The following is a 15,918-nucleotide window of genomic DNA, read 5'->3' as shown; positions in this document are numbered from 1 at the left end:
CGAGGTCACACCGGTCTCCACTCAGCGACAAGACAGAGCTTTCACTGTTTTTCATTCTTGCAGCTGTTCTTTACCTCACTCTCACAGTTTTCAACCCAAAGTAGTTGAGGGTTGTTTTTGTTCATATTTAAAAACTACACTCTGTGTGTTTTTATGTGTTTTCCTCAGTATCTGTAATTGTTTTCGTTTCACTCCCGTGAACGGAGCATTTTCTTGGTTTTAATGATGGGATCTGATCGACTCTGCTCGGCTCCCTGTGTGTTCCCTGCACCCGTTTGTTTCCTGCCCTATCGTGTGTGTTATTGAGTACAGCGATCATAAAGAAAAACCTCCTGAGGGGCCGTGAGCACGTCTTTTGGAGGCTTTTTTGTTTGAAATGAAGTATTCAGCGTAAGGGAGCGAAGCCTCCAGTTGCCCATTTCCAGCCCGAGGGAACTCCATCCCCATCATGACCCCTGCTCGCTGCTCTCTTACTCCCCCCCCCCCCCCTTCCCCACCCCACTGCACACACATACACACACACACACACACAAGCGCCTATAGATGCTCGCCGTCCCAGTGCCAGAGCCGAGAGGACACAGGGAGACTTCGGCTCCACAACGATGACAAATCGCACAAGCACTAGCAGAGACACTCAGACGGTAAAAAGCATCCATTAAAAATTCATCCAGGGCACAGGCTGTAGCTTCCTCCTTCAAACACTCCCCAACCCCTCACTTAGGCCCCGGGTTTCTCCAGAGGAGACTCATCATAGTGGTCATTACTTCTCCGGTACTTCACCTTGTTTAAGGCAACACAAAAAAAAAAAATACAAATAATAATAAAGTCCCATTTCCCTGTCGCCCCTGATGAGGTCATTGTTATCTCGCCATCTGTGCAGGAAGCGACGTGCAGCTCAGCTCACTCAGGATTCCAGGTCCGTCGCTTTAACCTTCCCCTCGTCTCACGTCTGATTATCACTTCAAGAGGACAAGAGTTTGACCTTGTTCAGGAATCTCTTTAAGGTTGTTTACACCGAGGCCTTCAGGTTCCTCCGTGTTTCAGAAATCGGGTTCCGTTTTTTGCCGTCAATTCTTGGAAATCTTCTCCACATCACCCCCCCCCCACACACACACACACCCAACCCTCCCGCTGCTGAGTTCAATCTCAAATAGAGGGAGAAACCACGTCTTAAAACAAGTTCTCTTGAACATATTTCAAGGGGTGTTAGCGGCTTTAGAAAGCTTTATCACGCCTCTGACTGTGACATTCAATTAAAATATGAGAGGGGGCTTCAAATAATGACATATTACTTTTTCTTCAGACAGGCATCACGCTGGTGTGAGCAAAGAGAGGAGAGATCGCTAATGGAAAATGTCATTAAAGCTCTAATGCCGGTGCAAATACATTTAAAAATAGTCCCCGGGTGTTGTGTTGTTTGATTCCGTGGCCCCGGCGCTCTCTCGGCCGATGAGCGCGTTGTGGGTTCCTCGGCGAGTGGCAGACATTACTGACAGCTGCCCCACTGTATGAGGGCGGGGGGGGTGATCGGGTTACAGCATATGGGGCAGCAGCTCGGGAAATATCCCCCTCATCAGCCAGAGTGGCGTGAAAACCTCCTTACAGGCAGCTCCCCCCGGGCCGCTCCACACTCCGCCTCATCAAATATTTAACCCGCGAACTGTTGACAAGATATAGGTTTTAAGAAAATTGAAAAGTCTCTCCCGTCGTGTCCCCCGAGCAAACGCATTTTTCTGCTCGTCTCCTGTTTGTTGTTTTGTTGCTAAAGACGTGTGTTATTATTTAAAACCCTCCTCCGTTTGTGTGTGAGTTCTTTTTATGAGACCGGAGCTGCGTCAAATCAGTTGTTCAATCAAGGCTGGACAGATTGTAAAGAGGAGCACAGATTTAAATAATCATCTCCATATCCACAATCAGTTTGAAAATGATTTCCACTGCGTTAATGTCTGGAAAATTAGGAATCTTTGCCCCGATAGCAGGTAAATGAAAAAGGCAATAAATGGTTTTTAGCAACTGTTTGCTCAATGTGATTTTGTGATTGTGGTGCAGAGAAGCAACGTTAAACTAAAGGTTATTAGTCAACCTTGATTTTATTCCTCATTCATCAGCAGAAACTATTTCCCTGAAGCACTTTAACTGCAGTTTTCTTTATATTTATCGGGATTCTTACTTGAGCACACAAGCAGAAGAGCTGGGCAAGTTGACTTCTGACTTTCTCACGGTCAATAATAACAAACAAACAATAGAGGAATGAGAAGCTATGTGCTATGGCTAGAAGTGTCCATTGTCAAAGGGCACATACAAGTCTTCTTAGTTATTATATCTAATCTTATAGTGTACAGGCATTTTCAGCTGCATCAGAAATCATCAATTTCTGTCTCATCATCTCTCAACTATAGCAATGTGTAGTTATAATAAACAAACTCGCAAGAAAACACACATCTTGCTGAAAGACACGTTTAACTCATCATATTCACGATTGGTCTGTGGTTTGTTTTTGTTTTGAAAGTATCGACATTGTTTAAAAATACATAATTCACAAAATAGAATGAAACTGAAGCAAAGTAGAAAGCTTGATTCCCGTTTGAAATGTTAGTGGTTATGATGGGACAAAGACACAGTAAGAAACAGGAGAAAAGAAAAAATATGGTTACATGTACAGGTACATAACTGCATATTATACCATGTATACTATCTACAATTCATGTACTTTGCCCCCAAATAAGTATAATTAATCTCTCTCTCAAAACAATAGGTGTGTTGTTCCTTTCTTTTATCACAAATCTATTAGGTTATTTAATTCACATTTCTGAAATACATGCATTCTTAACAGTAAGTAGGCAGCTGGCCACTTTCTACTGGCTCCCACAATCACACAACGCACTCACTTTGCTCTCTTTCGTGAAGCTGTCTCACTTGACTAATCTAAAAGGTTCTTTTTATTCCAAAAAGCATAATTAAGGAGTATGATACGGTGGCGGAGGCAGCAATTTATTTCATATTAAAGAGCACACGACCTGATGCTCAGGAGATTTCCTCATTTTTAGTGATAAAGGTCGATGCAATTTGCCTTTTCCAGGTCATTATGACAAATTAGTCAACGCCAGTAGCAAGCCACATGAATTCATTCACCTTCCCTTTTCCCAGCGGTGGTGCAAAGTATTAAAAACACTGCTAACGCTGCTCTTGTGTCTAAAATCTGAACCTGTTTTTGTATTTTGGTCCAGATTTTAATCAGCCTCCATTGTTGCTGCCCCAAGGCTTCTATTGAAATATTGCACTTCATATTATGCTCCTAAGAGATCCCTGCTGGTTCATAAGTGAGAGGGAGACCGGTAAATTGGATGAATCTAATCATTCCAATTTGTTAAAAGCCTGATGCATTGTTAGCAGAACAATAAGTCATAATTTAGGATGCCAGAGGCAGGCTAGACTTTCATTTGGTAAAGTGTGCTCCAGTTTCCTCTCAAGGACTCGTGCAATCTCTCGTCATTACAAAATTAATAACCCCAAGCGAGGGAAACAGTGACTTTGTGGAGGTGAGCGAGGCGGACGCCCGGTCCTGAGGTGTCCACACTTCTCCTGATCAATTGAAAGTGCTGCTTTTTCCTTTTCAGTTAATCGGATCCTTTGAATGATCTCCCCTCGTCTGCCCTTCCTCACCACTACCGTTATCATATTTGATCTTAAATTTCATGCTTTTTGTGGTTCAACCCCTTTAAAGGATAAAGCTACTACTTTCTCCCGTCTTATCAGATAATAAATCGTTTTAAAAAATGTATCTGCTTCCAGTTTACCCTTTGAGATCGCCCACCTCTTTTTTCACAGCAGCAGCCGATCTTTTTTTCTGAGCACTTTTCTGTGATTCTTCCCTTGAGGGACTGTTTCCCTCTGATAAAGTGAAAAGCGTTTGGATCGCTGAGTTCTCGGGTCTGTTTCTGTGACCTGAAGCTGATGTTTTTGGTCTGTGTGTTTGTGTTTCCTCTCAGGTGCGTCTGGAGTGGCCCACAGACCTGGCCGTGAGTCCCATGGACAACTCCCTGTACGTCCTGGACAACAACGTGGTTCTCCAGATCTCGGCGAACCATCAAGTCCGTATCGTAGCCGGCCGCCCGATGCACTGCCAGGTCCCCGGGATCGATCATTTCCTAATGAGCAAAGTGGCCATCCACGCCACCCTGGAGTCCGCCAATGCCCTCGCCGTGTCCCACAACGGCATTCTGTACATCGCCGAGTCGGACGAGAAGAAAATCAACCGAGTCCGACAGGTGTCCACGAACGGGGAGATCTCGCTGGTTGCGGGGGCGCCGAGCGGCTGCGACTGCAAGACGGACGCCAACTGTGATTGTTACTCCGGAGACGAAGGCTATGCCAAGGACGCCAAGCTGAACGCGCCCTCCTCGCTGGCGGTGTGTCCAGACGGAGAGCTTTACATCGCGGACCTGGCGAACATTCGAATCCGCTACGTGCGCCGAAACAAGCCCTATCTGAATCCCCTCAGCATGTACGAGGTGTCCTCTCCCATCAACGACGAGCTCTACCTATTCGACTCCAACGGCAGCCACATCTTCACACAGAGCTTGACGACAGGAGACCACCTCTACAACCTGACCTACACGGGAGGGGGGGATCTGAGCAGCATCACCGACAAGAACAAGAACACGGTGATCATCCGACGGGACACGACAGGAATGCCCCTGTGGCTGATGGTCCCTGACGGACAGACATTCTGGTTCACCATCGGCACCAACACTGCCCTGAAGACTGTCGCCGCTCAGGGTCAGGAACTGGCGGTGATGACCTACCACGGCAGCTCGGGACTTCTTGCCACCAAGACGAATGAAAACGGATGGACCACCTTCTTCGAGTGAGTGATTTTTAAGAAGCGTTTTGCAAAACACCTTCATAACCCACATAATCCGGAGTCTGGATCCCGGCTGAGCTGATTATAGATCAGCGCTTTGCCACCTAGAGCAACTAAATAGATCTGTTAAATCTCCTAAATCCAAAATACAAGTTCTACAAAGTCATTTATAGAATATCTCTGCGGTATTTGTTGTGGCAGTAAATGCTATGATGCTATAGTGAGTAAATGTTCAGAGTTGAAGAGTTTAGAGTTTTTTGGCACTCGAGGTGCCTTCCTATAGCCTGGATGTCTACGCCAATCAGAATACAGGACCTGTTCTGGTACGGGTGTAATCCTATTTGCCCGTTTATAGGATTACCACATGATATGTTGCTTATTTGCGCCCCTTGCTTGCAGTGACAGCATCCAGGCCGGGGCTCGTTCTGAGTTGTTGGGTTCAGGGAACATAATAGATTGGACAGAGGAAGTAATTGATCGAGGCAAACCCTGCACATCGTGAGGGAACAGTCGGACGCTCCCACGCGCCGCAGCCCGTAAGCCCGGGATTTCATGTTCTCCGTGACTTCCACTGAGCAATCTGTCCCTTAGCTTAATATGCTGTACCGGGGGGACACTGTGCTAACCGGTTGTCACTCCAAAAAACTGTGATTAAGCAGATCGGCTGGTCAGACATCTGTTATACCTCGCCGGAGGAATAGAACACTCTGACACATAATCAGGCGCTCTGTTTAGTCGGAGGAGACATTTATCACCTGTGTTTGATTTGGTTGTCATCCGAGACGGTTGAACTGGAAGAAAGAAAAAAAAACGACGCAGCGGAAACGGCACAAACGCAGCCGTGCATTTCTCAAGGTGGAGTGAATTGCCTGCGGCTTAAACAAATCCAGTGGGTGGTTTGAATTCTGAATTCTGTCTCTGTGAATGGCTGCTGTCGTTATCAGCTTCGAGCTCAGTGTCAGCCATTATGTAAAGAAAACAGTGAGTTGCTATAGCAGCGTTAAGGCAAAAGGGCTTTTTGTAAAGATGCAACGCAAACAACGATCGAGATGTTTCCATAAATAAAAAAAAAGATCTCACCGTCACTTTAAGGAAATAGAAAAAAACAAGTGCGGCTTTTTTCAAGATGTTTGAAAGACGCATGTTTTATTCAAACACAGAGTTAACATGAAAGAAAGAAAGAAAGGGGGGGGGGGTACTGGGATGTGTACACGTTTCATTCCAGAGTTGCATCATTGTTCGGCTTTGGCTCAGGGGGCATGGCAGGTCATATTCTAATCACAGGGGTTGGTGGTTCAATCTGCAGATCCTGCTCTTCGCGTGCTCAAGGGCACTCAACATGTCCTTGAGTGGAGCAGGACACTAGACCCCCGATTGCTCCTGATAGGCCGGGCATAATAGCTCCCTGCCATCTGTGTGTGTGTGTGTGTGTGTGTGTGTGTGTGTGTGTGTGTGTGTGTGTGTGTGTGTGTGTGTGTGTGTGTGTGTGTGTGTGTGTGTGTGTGTGTGTGTGTGTGTGTGTGTGTGTGTGTGTGTGTGTGTGTGTGTGAATGGGTGAACAAGATACAAAATGCAAAGGGCTTTGTTTGAAAGTAGTCCACTCAGTGTTGAGGCCTCTGGTAGAAGCTTTATATTGTATTTACTGTGTAAGTATGTGTTAGAAAAGAATAAAGGTAAATTTAGGTTGTGGAGCCGTCACACGTTGATTTCCTTTTTAAACTTGCATTTCAACCAAGGTTATGTTTTCACCGTGGAATGATCAGGTATCTGTCAAGAGAGATCGAGCGAATTACTACATGTTTTGTTGCTATATCAGAGAATAATTAATAATTAGAAATTTTGGTGCAGATTCAAATGAAAATTTAAAATGAAAATTGTTGATTTAGTCACTTTGAATGTGGTTAAAAAGCCTTATTGGGCCTTGGTGCAGGTATTTGCTCTCCTGAGTGACATTCATATTATTATTATTCCTATGACTATTTGTAGTAGTAGTAGTAGTACTATTAATAGTTGTGGTGTTGTTATTATGTTATTATGATTATATAAATTTCCTTTTTCTTCTCTTTCAATTCGGGAAATGATTCCATACTTTTCTACAAATGAGTCAGATAATCCCTGTTTTAATTTCCACCTCATTGAGTCGTTGTGGTTTTTCTCCAGAATAATTCGATGGGGATGTCACTCTACCACCTCAGGGTCAAATTAATAACTTGCTATCATCCAGATTGATATCTGAATGATAAATATATATTTTTTATGCAATCTAAAGGTATTAATTAGTGCCCGGTTCTTGTCCTGCAGCCAGTAGATCAGGATGCATTTGTGTGTCTGCAGAGGTAGAGACATGGAGGACTGACTGGAGAACAAAGGACATCTGGTTCAGGGTCTTACTTTCAGTCTCCTCTGCTCTGACGTTCACTGTAAACGCAGATGCTCCGCTGACCTCCTAATGTTTCTGTTGTAATGATAAGTGCTCACACTTAGGGGTTACTGTAAATCTATTAAATCATCTGAAGGAAGCCTAATTGTTCTCTTAGCCTCCAATTAACAGGCCAGTGATGCTTCTGTTTAGCAGCAAATAGGAATAAGCTGCTGGTTTTTTCGAGAAACATGTTCTTCAGCTGATTAAACAAATCAGGAGCAGCAACACCTCCATCACGTGAAACATCTTGTCTGTATGTTTCTGTCCTTACGGTCATTAGCCACATGTGTACTGAAATGTACGGGCAGCGACTGGGAAGTGAAAGCATGAGAGTAGCTCCGTGTAAAGCCGAGTTTAGGTATGCTACAGGGGACGCTGATGTGAAGTGTCCGGCCTATTGTTGGGCGCCAGCGTGAAAGGTCACGGAGTTAGCGTGTGACACAGGGGTGATGCAATCTGAATGGACTTGTGTGGCCATCCGTGGGGAAAGCAGTCCTCTCCCTTCTGCTGAGAACGCTGCCCCCGCATGCCCCTCATGTCCAGAGAAAGTAAGCTAATAGGCAGCTGAGCCGAGGCACGGCCATTACGGCTCAGCGGCAGGAGCCCCGAGGAACGGCTCCAGCTCGAGGCCCTAATTGAGATGGAGAGAGTTTGGGTCAGTGATCAAGCCGGGCGGTGCAGCGTCGCTCAGGACGGAGATTTCTGTCTTGTGGCCTCGGTCTCTCGTGCCTCGGCCTGGGAGGTGACGGCAAAACAGGGATCCACCCTTTGTCTGCAGTGGATGGAGCAGTTAGTGTACGGGGCCGATAGCGTGCAGGAAACCTTGATTGTTGCAGAGGGAGAATGAGTCGCCGATAAAATACAGGGCGGTATCAAAAGAAATCAAACGCTTTAGATATAAATGACTCTGCTATTTAGTGTTTCCTGAAGTGGAAGGCTGGGGCTTGAAATGCATCTTATGAATCCCAGTCCCTGCAGTGGAAATCAGATAACGTTTATCTCTGGGAGATGATTCCTCCCTCACTCTTCCTCTCCATATTGGATATTTGAGATGGCAGCGCTGAGGAAATATCCGTACACCAGCACCCACCGTCTCATTTATTAGAGGCTTTATTATGGCAGGCGGCACCACAGAAGAAGAGGGCTTTCCAATCTGTATTCAGCGCACAGATAAAAGTCTTCATTCTAAGTAATGCACCGTTCACTCACTCCTATTCTGGAACACTGGCAATCTGAGAGATTTCAAATTGTGCCGTGCCGATGTGCTCTGTGAGTGAAATGAAACAATCTGGCCACTCATGTTCCCGTTTGTGATGAAGCGACTGATTCTCTCGAAGGAGTCGCTCCCGTTTCACCGACTGTATCACGAGATTAGGGCCGAGTCGCTAATCTCTTAACCTAATAAGCAGATTTCCAAATGTGACGAGGTTTGTGCCTTCTTTCTGCTTTTCCCTGTCAATGAGTGCGTCCATCCTTTTAAAGGTTACTCCCGAGCTGAGCAGCATTGATATTCCGGTCTCGTGCACGCCCCATGTTGGAAGAGCTGGAAAAGTTCAACTCATTCGCGACGTTGCACTTTTCGCACGAGCTTGTGCTGATTGTGCTCCGGTGATTAAAGCCAATGGTTTTTGAGTTTTATCACCTCCGGCTGCCAGCGTCGATGGATTTGTTGTCGTGTTTACTGCCGGCGTTTTGACGCATTTTCACAATTTGTGACACCAAGAGGGAAAATCTCCGGCTCCCTTTCCGACCGTAATTACTGCTTGATCAGTTTATCCTGCAGAACAACTCATAATCACAGTAAATCTAAGGTGACAGAGCAACTCATTAGTCACATTTATGCACCTTCATGGATTTAATGCGAACCTGACCAGCATTTATGATGATGGCGTCTTTATGTTTTGACAAATCTCACCCAACGCCGAGGAAATCTTTTGTCTCTGCAAAGCGTTTTAGATGATTCTGCTTCCATCACTGTTTTCCCACAGCTTCAGATGACACCCCCCCCGTTTCGTGTTGACTCACATCAGTGTGTTTCTTTGCAGGTATGACACTTACGGGCGTCTGACTAACATCACTTACCCGACGGGCCGAGTGAGCAGCTACCGCTCGGCCGCCGACAGCTCGGTCCGCATCCAGGCGGAGGGCTCCACCAAGGAGGACATCACCGTCACCACCAACCTGTCGGCCTCCGGCACCTTCTACACACTCATGCAGGGTAAGTGTCTGTAGGTGGAGCTGCTGAGGTTTGAGGTGCTCTATCAATGTCAGTGACAAAAACTTTTTTATGTATGAAGCTATTCTCACTTACTGTAAGTATCATAAACTTCCAGCGCTGCATTTATCACACTTGTATATTTAAGTAGTCTGGACATTAAGCGACACCTATTCTAAAAGCTTTAAGCGTTTTTCCGACATGCACTGAACTCACAATAATTATGAAAATATAATCAAAAACGTGCATAATCTCCTGAAATTGCCTAGGGGGGGGCTTTATGTGAAAAGACAAATGTCAGAGGCTCTGAACAATCTGGAGTTTCCTTTGCCAGCTCCCCAATACAACAGATGAAATCCAAACAAGGCAATGTGAGAATACAGCAGGAGATTATCCTAAAGTTATGGATGAACTTTCCAACACACCGGTGGCTATACGAGCCAAGGACAGGGTCAATGGACATTACCCTGTTGTTGTGAAAGGCTCTAACCCCAGAAACCCCCACTGCGCTCTTCATACGTGAAAGGCAAAATTCAGAAAAGGTCTAAAATTGCTTTAGTGTCAGGGATTGTCCACAGTCGCCATTGCTGCAGGGTTTAATGTTCTTCTCTGATCCTGTAAGGTTTGTTGTCTGGGCTGATAGCTCTTTGTACGACGTCACAAGACAAGTGGTGTTAGATAAGAGACGATTCAGAGACAGTCACTTTGGGATGGAGCCTCCTACAGTCAGGGATCTCTGAATGGGAGACGAGCTCCGACTGACAAAGACTGGTGTGGTGGATTAAATTGGTATTTGTCTCTGGACATTTCCATATAAAACATATCAGTACACAAACATATATTAATTGTTTTACCATTTTGTGGTGGAGGCGGACCTCGGATCCAGATCCCTGAGTAAATTAGACTTTAACCTCCTGCATGGTTAAAACCAGGAGTTAGATTAGAAACCAGCAAGCCACTCAGAGAATCCATATCTCCACCAGGCCCCCTTTGTAATCACATTTAAATTCACCAGATCCACATTTCATTTGGACCTGCACCAAATTACACACACTCATCAATACCAGTTTCCTAAACAAACCGGATTTATCTTTATCAAGATCCATTATTCCGCAGCCTTCCCCCAAGTTGCCTGCTGATGTGTCCCACAGTTTGTGCGTAATCCTGCTAAACGACAGACAAACACACACACTGATGGAAACACAACCTCCTCGGCGGAGGTAATTATTTTTGTGTGTTTCGAGCGAACAGACTTCAAATGAAGATGTAATGACTCATTGCTTATCAGTCACAGAGCTTTCCCACAGTCGAGTTTATTGCTGCAAAAAATGGAAATTGAATTGATTTTCTGTCATAAAAGCCAGCGCTGGTTGTCCACAGCAGATCCTCCAGGTTGAGGACATTTATCGAGAGACACAGACAGAGGACGGACGGATGTTGTGGTTTAACCCGCCTGGTTTGTTTTGAACATTTTGTCTCACTGATGTTCTGTTTTGATGAGCTGGTGTTATCTTTGAATTTCCTGGACCTGCTCCACCCGCACCTTCCACCTGCTAATGTTTGATTTGGGGTTTGAACGCGTGTCCTCCACCCTCTCGTCCCCCTGACTCGCTGCAGCGGAACAGGAAACTCTCCAGTTTCTCACTGTTGCACAAAGGAGCGGTCACCTCGGCGCTGTGACCTTGTCTTAGACATCTGCTGGCGAGGGGAGCAGGCGCCAGGATCTCTGCTGTTAATTAATTCACTGTTGTCGGCTTTGTACGCTTGTGACTGTGGAGATCACATAACACACGAATGCACGGCCTTAGAGATTCCTTCCTGGTCATCTGTTAATGGGATTGTCCTCCTCCTCTTCCTCCTCCTCTTCCTCCTCCTCTTCCTCCTCCTCCTCCTCCTCCTCCTCCTCCTCCTCCTCCTCCTCCTCCTCCTCCTCCGCGCGAGCTGCAACACACCACAAGGTTAATTGTGTCGTTATTAGAAACTGAAAACCATAAAACTCAAAAGATGCAGATTAATTTGTCTTTTTTTTAAAACTCCAATCAGGTGAAGACTCATCACGAGATAATAAAACATATCGTGTATAAAAGCCAAACATCACTTTTGAAAATGTGAATATACTCCTGAATGTAATATTGAGATGAAAGTAAAATCATGAATCAGACTGTGAGTCAAGTGGAGTAATGTCATCCTATTGCACTTGAGTAGCTGTTAGTTATAATAACTACAAGTGAACTTTTACAGTATTATTACATTTTATTATCTGACTAGGCTCCAAAGGGTCTTAAAAAATATCTTAATATTTAATAAGATGTTAATACGTCATATTTATGTCCTGATTTGTATTTTATAAGTGATAATACCGAGCCCTACCATGACAGTCAGGTGTTCTGTCATTTATTTTCCTTTAAGCAGCCCACAGCCCCGTTTTTTAAATCTGATCCCAGGTCAGATCCTTCCCCTGCTGCTCTGTGCGTATGCATTAGCACCAACATTCCCAGTTCAGCAGTATTTTCCAGCTTCATCTGGTCCCAGAGGCCTCCTCTCGGGCCGGGTGTGTCCCAGCGGCCTCTCGGTCAACCGTCCGAGGTGTCTGCATGATGGAGCGAGGTGAGGGCCAGTGCAAGGTCAGCCCTGCCTGCTCCTCCTCCGCCTCCTCCTCCTCCTCCTCCTCCTTCGCCCGTTTCCCTTGTCTCAGCAACACAACGAGAACAAAACGCGAGACTCCGACCGATCACGTGACGCTTGTTGTTGTTCTCTGTGACTAATAGAGAAATCGTCTCGGCCACTTTGCCCCGACGTGTCAACACGAGAAAATTAAAGTGCAATATTTTGATTTTTTCCTTTTTTCCCGTTCTGTTAAATGAAGTCAACTAATTAATTTAATGTTTGACAAGCCATTAATTTTTTCCCTTTGTTCTTAATGAGAATAATATTCATCCTGGTCCCTGTCAGTGGGCCGATAGGAGGCGAGGAGGAGACATCTCTGATGAATGTGCATGAGATGCTCGGTGGAAACATTAGTCACTGGTCTGGAGCTGGAACACAGGCTGTCGTCACCTGGGGACAGTAACAGACAGGCTCAGATTTATCCCCTGAGAGAGAGTGTGTGTGTATGTGTATGTGTATGTGTCTGTGTGCAAGTGTGTGTGTGTTCTTGCACTTGCGATTCGCCCTCCTTTTCTCTGTGGCCACAGGCAACCTCGAATCTTTTGCTAGTTTTCATTCTTCCATATCCTCGAGGCTGCCGCAACAGCTGTAAAACTTTACTGGCGCTGGGAAACCTCTCACTATTGATCCTTGTTGTCACAAACCCAATATTATTGCAGGAGGTTCAGTTAAATACTGCTGCTAATGGCTTTCTTTTTTGCTGAGCAGCCATTTTGGGTCATTATGTTTGTGTCTGACCGAGATGAATATTAGATTTAGTCCTCTAACTTCAGAGCCTGTGATTGTGTGTCTCCTTCCACTTCCTAATTATAATCATTCCCCCCCCGCCCCACGCTCCCTCTGCAGATCAAGTACGCAACAGCTACTTCATTGGTCTGGACGGTGCTCTGCGGCTAGTGCTGGCCAATGGCATGGAGGTGTCCCTGCACACCGAGCCCCACCTGCTGGCTGGCACCGTCAACCCCACGGTCAGCAAGAGGAACGTGACCCTGGCCATCGACAACGGCCTGAACCTGGTGGAGTGGAGGCAGAGGAAGGAGCAGGCCCGCGGACAGGTCACTGTTTACGGACGCAGATTAAGGGTAAGCTCGCCGGCTTGCGAAAAGTGACTGGCGCTCACACACACACACTTGAAAAGGATCACAAGGTGACTGTTTAAAAATGGATGAGGGCCAGGAGAATTTCTGTCGAGCTCAAAATGGAATTGAATTCCAGCCTCTTCCTGGATGTGACCGCGCTCGCTGCAATTTATCCTTGAATGAAAAACCTCTGCATTCCTCAGCAGCATGAGTCTGAGTTCTGGGGCCGAACACATTTACAACCTCTTCACTGGAGGAGTTTGTCAGGAGGAAACTCTCAGACTCACTGTGATGTGCGTCGCCAAATTAATGCTAAAGTGATTAAAGCAGCTTTTATCTTAAGGTTTTTAACAGGTGACTCAGCATTTTTCATTGTGCTGTGTCAAAATGCAAGATTGTTTGAGGACAGAAAACTGAATCAGGCTCAACCTCTCATCTAGCAATGCACTAAAGGGGACTATCACTTACATGCACACATTCCTTGGATAATTATAGAAAGAATAGTGTAATTCTATTGTTTGTAGTTTATATTGTCACTGTAATAAGTTTGGAAGAATCAAAATATCTTATATATCATCTCTATAAACTGCTGTGTGGTGTTTAGGGATTCATTGATTTCTCAGATATTTTACAAAATAGACTTCCTGAATCATATCTGAGCTTTTCACAACACACAAATTGCATTTCTTAACTCAGACTTCTTTTCTTTCCTCTGAAAGTCTCCAGTGACTCAAGCTTGGCCGATATAAAAATCCGCCAATATGAGGCTTTCGCAGACAAATTGGAATCTGTGTTTATGTTTTTGTCGATGTGAAAACCTTTATTTTACAGAATAAACAATTCAAAAGGGGGTTCGATAACAACAACTTTGGAATCATGGCCGAATCATTTTTCAAATACATATAAATTGGCCGACATATCAATTTTTCTATGCATACATCCTGTAAATCAACAGGTCCCTTCTCATGACAGGTTGAACAGCCGATGTTTAATTTTACAACATCTGGTTATCAACATGAACACGAGGAGAAGCAGCCGTAGATCCAGGCTGATTGTCCTGCTCTGCTTTTCTTAGGGTTTCCCAGGCAAATAACAATTTGGTTTAAGTTGTCTTCCACATTCCCTGGGAGGTGACACCGCTAATGGGGAGGTGCCACTTTGTCTGTCGTGGGCTGTTCATTTAATGGCCCTGTTGTCCCTTTGGAAGTGAAAGCTTCTAATGTATGTTACAGACAATGGCCCCGGGGGCAAGATAGGAAATGGGAGCAGCCTAATGGCGAGAGCAGAGGGGATGAACAGAGCTGGAATCATTGAGCGACCTTGAGTGGCATGTCAAGTGATATTATGTGGGTGGCTGGGTGAGTGTGTGGCAGGCAGTGTGAGAGCAGGGGGGGGGTCGGGGGGGGGGGGGGGGGGGGGGGGGGGTCGTGTGCAGAGCAGAGTGATGCATGAGGAAAGGAGAAAGACTTCACGGAGCATTTAGGTTGTTGCTGTTTGTTTATCAGAGTGTAAACTTTGTTACATCGCGGAGCTGCACGTGTGCGTGTGTGCTCGTCGTGTCCCCGGGGTAAGTGGGTTACTGACGGTGCTCGGTTTGTTTGTCACCCCCCCCCCCTTTGGCTCACCCCGCCCTGCCTCACCACAATGATCATGATTAACGCCGCCGAGGCACAATAATGGTTTATCTCCTCGGAAGAAAGCCCTCCTCTTAAAGTGGTGTGCACATTAGGAGAGCGAGAATCCTCAATCGCTTTAAAGCGACAAAAGGCTGAGATTTTGCTCTCTGCTACACAAGAGCTACACAGGGGCTACACAGGGGCTACACAGGGGCTACACAGGGGCTACACAAGGGCTACCCATACAGATTCACTGGAGGTGCAGCCTGAGCCGGGCGGAAGACACCGGCCACCTCAGACACCAAAGAACCAAATCGCCTGACAAGGATTTTGGGATCTGACAGAGATTCTGTGAACATTCATTACACAAGCTAATAAATCAAATCACATCGGATCGTTCGGCTTACTTGCTAAACCTCTATTGAAATGGGTTTACCTGGTTCTGATGAAAAGCTTGTTCCTGTCATCAAGCAAAGAGAACATGGACAAGTCATAGCAAACAAGCAGAAGCTATAACTTAGTCGTCCAATAACAACAAAGATGGCATCGTTTGCTCCTCTTCTTCGTTTCCTCTGACCCACCTCCTCTTCAGTTATTTTCGGCTGCTCTGCCATGATGTACGTAGGCTACTGAGAATGTCAAGCTACTGATCTCTTATAGCTAGTTACTAACTCTGGCACTAGTTGTTGTGCGACGTTTACAGTAAAGCAGGTCGTGGTGCTCCAGGGGGCGCTGTGGCAATAACCGTGATGCCCTTTTTCTATTATTCAGTTTGTGAACCATCTAAAAACACGTGGCTGTTATCTCTGTCTCATCACAGCTGTTTGTTTCAAAAGAGAAACAAGTCGTTAACAAATGAAAATGATTGAATTAGTTTTCATTGATTGTTAGAATAAAGAAAACTGATGTTGTTGAAGAGCGAGTAATTGTTGCCATTATCATGAAACTGTTGAAAGACGCTCTCAGTGGTAGAGCGACAGATTGAGATTGTCACTGGAGACGAGCGTCACTCGTATTGATCGAGAGATGAGACGTCGTCTGTGATGTTTTATGTC

At 45.5% G+C, this 15,918-nt stretch overlaps 1 protein-coding gene across 1 annotated transcript in view; it reads left to right on the top strand.

The window, feature by feature from the left end:
- Window positions 1-15,918, top strand: part of tenm4 (teneurin transmembrane protein 4) — a 107,784-nt gene that overhangs the window by 79,371 nt on the left and 12,495 nt on the right. The window contains exons 20-22 of the mRNA XM_053423116.1: window positions 3,990-4,867; window positions 9,332-9,504; window positions 13,015-13,250. Coding sequence (XP_053279091.1) covers window positions 3,990-4,867; window positions 9,332-9,504; window positions 13,015-13,250 — 1,287 coding nt within the window. The remainder of the gene's footprint in view (window positions 1-3,989; window positions 4,868-9,331; window positions 9,505-13,014; window positions 13,251-15,918) is intronic.

The sequence above is a fragment of the Pleuronectes platessa genome, chromosome 5 (genome assembly GCF_947347685.1).
Source record: "Pleuronectes platessa chromosome 5, fPlePla1.1, whole genome shotgun sequence".
Taxonomy (NCBI): domain Eukaryota; kingdom Metazoa; phylum Chordata; class Actinopteri; order Pleuronectiformes; family Pleuronectidae; genus Pleuronectes; species Pleuronectes platessa.
Note: the sequence above shows the minus strand (reverse complement) of the source record. Positions and strands in the feature narration are given on the sequence as shown.